Here is a 6,878-nt window from a genome sequence, read left to right as displayed (position 1 = left end):
CGATTCCCAAGATCGAGGATTTAAAGCCGGAACAAAGAGAATGTTTGGTGAATTTTATCAAGGGGAAAGACGTTACTGTCCTTCTTCCTACAGGATTTGGGAAAAGCCTAACATACCAGTTAGCCCTGTTAGCGGCACATTACATACGTCACGACCAAATAGCAGCGATTGGTTAAATAAAAAAGTACCCGCCTACCGTCGAGCGAATGAATTCTAACACTGCGAGGTCAGACAGTTTCTACAAAGTGAAACTAGCTGATGAATCAGGCTAACACTCTGCACCAAGACTCTAAAATCTCAGTTTCATCTATGAACCACCATCATTCAGAAATCTTTTGTTTCAGGGGCTAAAATCGTGTAAGGACTTTATAAGATGGCAACAGCAATGATTTAAAAATGAGTGAACCATTTAAAGGATTTTTGGTTTTATCCCAGATTTAGTTGATGAAAATATCCTGCTAATGTAGTCAGCTAAATCCAGTGTTCGTCATGGCACATGTGCAGACGTGCTGTCGGCACTCAATCTGCTTATGCTCTGGTTTGGGCTTCTCGAACTGAAAATTTAATTTGGATCTAGTCTCCACTTATTTATTGTATTCACTTATGTTCACTGTCATTTTTCTATGAAAACATTAGTCCTTTTAGTCGACAAAAAACTTGACTTATACTTGACTTGTAATTATAGTTTCAATGTGTGTCATTTTAGTCATATTTTTCATCTTAAAGCTGAAGTGCCCAGCTCCTAAAAACTACAGGAAAATATCTGAGCCAGTGAAATGAGCACAGTGTGAATGATGAAGGAAAGAATTTCAACTGTAGTAGAGCTCAGAGGTCTGAGTTGTCATTTCATAAGTCGTAGAAGCACATGATCCTGGAGGAGTACCTTGTCCACGTGCAGGTCACTCGTATCCGTCGCGTCCAGATCAGTGACCCCTCTGTCTGGGTTGGACTCCTGCGGCACCGGGACAGGACCGGTCTCCACGGCGTCGATGTCAGTTTCCTCTGTGGGCGGGGCCTCTGTGGAGATAGGCGTGGCCTCGGAGATGGGCGGGGCTTTGCGATCTGGATGGAACAGAGTGCACACACATACAGGATGAGCACGCACACCTACACACAGACACACACACACGTGAAGATGGTCAGTCACACATGGACATACAGGACACACAGGAGACATGTCAGAGAGTGAACTTAAAGCCCTACTGTGGAACATTTCACTAAACACACAAAGATAAAGAGATAACTTAAAGCCCCACTGTGGAATATTTTACAAAAAAAGAGATGGATAAAAAGCTAACTTAATCACAACAGATACCTGAGCCTTCAGAGGAGCAGCGGCTCTACTCCAAGCTGCAAAATGCTGTGTTCCACTTTGTGATGTCATCAAGTGGTAGTTTTCAAATTAACAGCTAACTTTGACCTTTTGTTCAGTAGAAACAGGGTTGAAAACATCCAAATGACTCTAGTGTAGGTGTATAGAGTTTAAAAACACAGTGGAGCAGTTCCTGTATTACCACATGACATCACAAGGTGGAAAAGAGTGTTTTCAGTTTGAGAGAAGAACTTAGTCTAAATATGTTTGTGTGTTTTAACTTCTTGGGTTCTTTTTAAAGACAATGCAGTAAAGTGTATTTACCTTGTTGACATGTTTCAGCTGCTGCATCTTCAGAACTGTCACCGGTGTTGGTGGAGACGTGTCGTGTATCAGCTGTTATTACTTCCTGTAGGCGTGGTCAGCCTGATGGACCTGCAGGTTGCTCAGACTGACCACACCTCCCATCGCCCGATGTTCTGTGGAGGAGGGTGTCTCAGGTGTGTGAAAGGAGGAACACTTGGTTAATGCTGTCCGTGCCTCGTTTTCTGATTTCAATGGCCTCCCTGATCCAGCGTTTGAACTTGTTGTTTTATGATCCAATGACCCGAGCCCCGTCTCAATCCAGAATGTGGTTATTTCTTTACAGTGGTCTGACATGACGGACCCTGCCAGGTCCATCAGGCTGACCACACCTACAGGAAGTAACAACAGCTGATATACGACACGTCACCACCAACACCGGGGACAGTTCTGAAGATGGCTTGCAGCAGCAGCCGAAACATGTCAACAAGGTAAATACACTTTACTGCATTGTCTTAAAAAAGAATCCAAGAAGTTAAAGTATATAAGAAGACAAAATGAACATCATTGGTTTATGTTTGTGTGTGTTGTGTGTTAAACATGCGTGAATGAAACAAAACACAACTGTGTAACTTTTTTGCTGTGAGGAGCTTTGTCTGTCCTTGTTGTGTTACATTATCGTGAAGCGTCTTAGAGTTACTGTGAAAGCCGATGTATTATTATTATTATGAAACTGGATTCACATTCGATTCCCATACACCAAAATGAACCTGTCTTTGGGGAAATTGTGTCTCCTCTACACAGTAAATACCACTCCATATTTTCATAGATTGGTGAGGCCATCTGAGGGAAGTCGATTCTTGTTTGTTTGAGAGTGTGGAGTTGTTGATATAAATTTAATGCGACAAATTGGCGTATTTTCGACGCGGTCTCACTTCTGGCTGCATCTGACTGTGAAAAATGAGCATCTTAAAAATCAATGCATTTTCGACAGGAGCAGAAGGAAGCCATCACAGAGCGTTCTATTGTAGCCGAGGAAAGGGGCTCATTTTCACAAACGCTATGCTAATGGGGCTGTTGTGATAATTTGGGCAAAAAAAATGTCAATTATGCTAATCAAGCTTCAAAACATGGTGTTATGTTTGTGCGTGAAATCAAGGAAAGCAAGTAAGGACATAAACAAGATGGCTGAATTGCTAAAATGACTATAATTTATTATTGATCTGAAGAGGCGCGTGCTTTTATCAGGCTGGTACTTCAAAGCTGCGTTTTACACATTAAATAAGCAGAAATGAGGCAGAATTATGGTAAAAAGCCGCAGAATTTTGAGCACAATCTCTGTCCTGGTTTTCAGCCCCATCTGAAATTCCTCCACCACCTCCTCCTCTGCCTGAACTAACTGGGTTTCAAAGTATCAAGTATACACAAGGAGTAAACTTTTGGATTATGTAAAAAAGTCAAATGTTGAGTGCGCTGGGATCTGTGAAGTTAAAGATCAGATTTGATGCATTATTCAGGCCTTTTAAGCTCCTTCTAGTCACCTTAGCTTTGTTATTTGACCTATTGCACTTGTCCATAATGAGTTGGTATAGAAAACAGAGAAAGCGCTGACTTGGTGTAAACAGGTTTAATCAGACCGGACTGAAGGCCCTAAATAAATGTCCAGAGGAGCCAGGGTATGTCAGAGCCGCTGTGGCTCCTGCTTAGACATGTGGGAGTTAAGTAAAAGTACAGTTAGTGCCTATTTGCCAGTTCAAAAGACTTATTATCATGTTCCTGATCAAGTGACTCTGGGTTAAACCTGCCAGGAGCAGTTGCTTTGGCTCCATCTCCAGGTCTTGAGCTAGTCTTGGTCAGGACTGCCTGTGCATGTTTCCACACAGAAGTGCTCAGACCTTCTTGCTGTGCAGCTTCTCAGTCACAGCTTGTTCACTGGGCTAAATACAAACTGGTCACATTTATGTAGTGCTTTTTCTTTCTCAAAGTGCTTTACATCAAAAAACCCCTCAGCCATCACATACTCTCAAACACCAGTGTACACACACTTGAGGCAAGGGGGGGTTAAGTGTCTTGCCCACAGACACAGCTGAAATAGCCAAACTGTGGGTCAGCGGATCTGATCACTCTAGCAATGATGTTTATGTTGAAAGCGGGATTCAAACCGCCAACCTCTGGAGCAGAGGAGCTCAGCACTCTACCAGCTGAGCTCCTGCAGTCCAGCATGAAGACCCATCAGAAGACTGAAGCGTCAGCCCCAGTCCCGGAAACATGGGTCTGTTCTGATATCAGCAATTTTGAAGAATCAAAAATCACAATCGCAAAATAATGATCAAAACAACATTGTCGAGAATGTGACACCTGCCAACTGATTATTTTTGCCATTATCACTGAATGTGCAATGTGAAAATTACAGGGACTTCAACAGAGAGTGACACAGCTATTTCTGAAGTTAAAGTTGAAATGAAAATGTGTTGCAGAGGCTGATTTCATGTTCCCAAACTAGAGCACACTGTGCCACGGTGATCAGGGCCATTTGAGCTGTGTGTGAGTGAGTGTGTGTGAGTGTGTGTGTGTGTTGGGGGGGGGTCCGTGACGAGCCTGGATGAGACCTCCGTGGGCTCCTGCTCCCTGTGTGTGCCCGGGCACAGCACATGACAAGGAGGAGCCGTGTGCTGGAGATTATAGAGACATTAGACATGCACACAGCAGAGGCACACACAGGGACACATGCTACTACCTACAACTACTACCTACTACTACTACTACTACTACTACCTACTACTGCTTATTACCACTACTACTACTAGCACTAGAGCTGTCAATCAGAGGCGGCAGCACCAGCAGGAGTGGGAAAGAGGGCAGCTCATTGGTCTGTTATTAATGTTCATATCTTGATTTATGGACAAAATGAGATCATGTAGAGTCGCTAAAACGGATCCTGAATGAGGAGCCTGACAGCAGCAGTTACACAGAGAGGGGCCATTTTTCAACAGAAAGTGAACTGGAACCAGAGCTCCGAGGAAACGCTTTCTTTTTTCCCTAAAGATCATATTTGAACGACCTAATACTTTTTTTTTTTTGAGTTTTGGGTGTCCCAGTCTTTTTATGTCTTGCACTAGTACAACATACTTATTTATTCTATTTTTTCTTTAGTACTATGGTGTAGGTGTCCCTCATGCATGTCTGCACTGGAGGGGGAGATGATTTAATCTCGTTCTGCATGGGTATAGTGACAATAAATGGCATTCTATTCTGCTGCTACAACTACCTACAATCACTACCACTTCTAGTACCAGTATTACTACTACTACTACTACTACTATTACTAGTAACACTATTACCACCACCACCAACTACAATATTATTACTACTATTAGTACTTCTAGTTACTTACTTCTAAGCAAACTAATCACAGTACTGTCAAAAGCTTATAGGGAACATGTGGTTTTCTTTCACTCATGTCAAATATCAGAACAATACGCTTCTCCCACAGTCACTTTTTATTACCCAGCATGCCTTGTGCTTCACAGCTGACACAGGCTCAGTGGAGTGTGTGAGCAGAACAGAGAGCAGATGTTGATTTGCTGCTTATTCTGAAGTCAAACGTAAGTCTTCTCTGAGCTCAGATGGTGTAATGGGCAAGGCCCTGAGGACCAGGGTTCAAATCCTGTTCACAACACACTGTTGTCTGTTGCAAGAATTATTACCCAGCATGCCATGTTCTTTACAATTTCCTCAAGTTAAACCTGACGGTGTCAGAGAAACAAACTCAAATCCAACTGCCCAGTTTTCTGTGAAGTATACTGTAGTGGACACACCAGAAGTCTTTAAAAGCTAAGGTCGCTGGTTCTGAATTTTATTATACTATTGTATAATGACAATAAAGGCTTTCTATTCTATTCAAATTCCAAATCTGCCCCTTAGAAATACTAACAGCAGTTATAATCAGAACTAGACCAGGACTTAAACAGGACTAAACCACTATTAATTAGAATTACCCAGGACTGGAGCAGAACTAAACCAGGCCTAAACCAGAATGACAATAGCACCACACTGTCTGTAACTGAACTTCAACTAGAGTGAGTGTAAACCAGAACTAAATCAGGACTAAAACAAGACTAAATCTAGTAGAGGATTATAAGAGGATTATAATAGGCCCAAACAAAGTTTACATCAAGGATCAAAACAGAAATAAACCATGACCAGTTTGAACTCAGCCTACGTGAGCTGAGTGATGAGCCCCTCCTCTCCAAGTTTTACATTCTGCTGGGTTGAGTAAATGCCGTCCCCTCTGTCTCTGTCTCTGTCTCTGTCTCTGGTACATTAGTGTAGAGTAGCACCGCTCTGTACCGTTGGCGGGTATCGTGCTGCCCTCCTCAGAGCCCTCTCCGCTGGGTTGGGTGCTTGGTTGGGTGCTGTTCTGGGTGCTGTGCTGGGTGTGCTGCAGGCTCAATTTGTGACACACCTCAAAGGCCTGGCCCACGGTCCTCACAATGCGCATGGCCTGGCTCTGTCAACACAAACAGAACAAACAAAACAAAAAAACACCTCAGTGTAGCATTTTAAATGGTACAACTTAATATGTTGTATGAATGAGTATAAATAAAAATAGAAAATGAGTATAATAAATGTCTTTTTGAGGGGTGCAAGGACTGGCCCTAAAGGCTTGAGAACTTCACTTATACCATACTGTGGAACAGGAAAAGACAGTGGCTCAGTGGTTAGAGCAGTGGTCCCAGTGTGGAGGATGACAGTGTGGTGTGTGAGTGCTGCTGGTGGGAAGAGGGGGCAGTAAATGACAATAGCAGATCACCACAGAGTGTGCAGAGAACAATCAAAGGCAACAGTGGAGCGTTTTGAGAAGCGTCGACAAGCCTCAAAAGTGTTTTATTATCAGTATTAAAAATAGCATCTCCATGGAAACAAGCAGGTGGTGGACGCAGAAAGTTGCCAAGTGCATATTTAAATACACATAAAGATATTTCCTGTAGAAGTAATATAAGCTTTTATGACACTTTGTGACCAAATTCATTCTTCAAATAAACAATTCTTCATAAAACATTTTGACATAAAGTTCCTTTAAAGTGCCTGTCACTGTGTTAAATTCTTCCACAGGGCTGAATCAACAAAATGCCTTTCTTTTCTCTGCCCCTCAGAAATGTCACCTCTATCAAATCCTGCCCAGCCCGAAGCCCAGGGGCCCCAGGACAAAGGCAGGCGGCTCCCAGAGGCCCTTTTAGAGGAGGGCCACAGTGTCAGGAGG

At 42.9% G+C, this 6,878-nt stretch overlaps 1 protein-coding gene across 1 annotated transcript in view; it reads right to left on the bottom strand.

Annotated features, from left to right (window-relative positions):
* Nucleotides 1-6,878, bottom strand: part of LOC110162772 (carboxyl-terminal PDZ ligand of neuronal nitric oxide synthase protein-like) — a 193,626-nt gene that overhangs the window by 70,463 nt on the left and 116,285 nt on the right. The window contains exons 6-7 of the mRNA XM_055164636.1: nucleotides 5,966-6,125; nucleotides 884-1,062 (exon numbers count right to left, since the gene is read on the bottom strand). Of these exons, the coding sequence (XP_055020611.1) occupies nucleotides 884-1,062; nucleotides 5,966-6,125 (339 nt within the window). The remainder of the gene's footprint in view (nucleotides 1-883; nucleotides 1,063-5,965; nucleotides 6,126-6,878) is intronic.

Source organism: Boleophthalmus pectinirostris, unplaced genomic scaffold, assembly GCF_026225935.1.
Source record: "Boleophthalmus pectinirostris isolate CB_2022bp ecotype Guang Dong unplaced genomic scaffold, ASM2622593v1 HiC_scaffold_7, whole genome shotgun sequence".
In the NCBI taxonomy this organism is placed as follows: Eukaryota; Metazoa; Chordata; class Actinopteri; order Gobiiformes; family Gobiidae; genus Boleophthalmus; species Boleophthalmus pectinirostris.
Note: the sequence above shows the minus strand (reverse complement) of the source record. Positions and strands in the feature narration are given on the sequence as shown.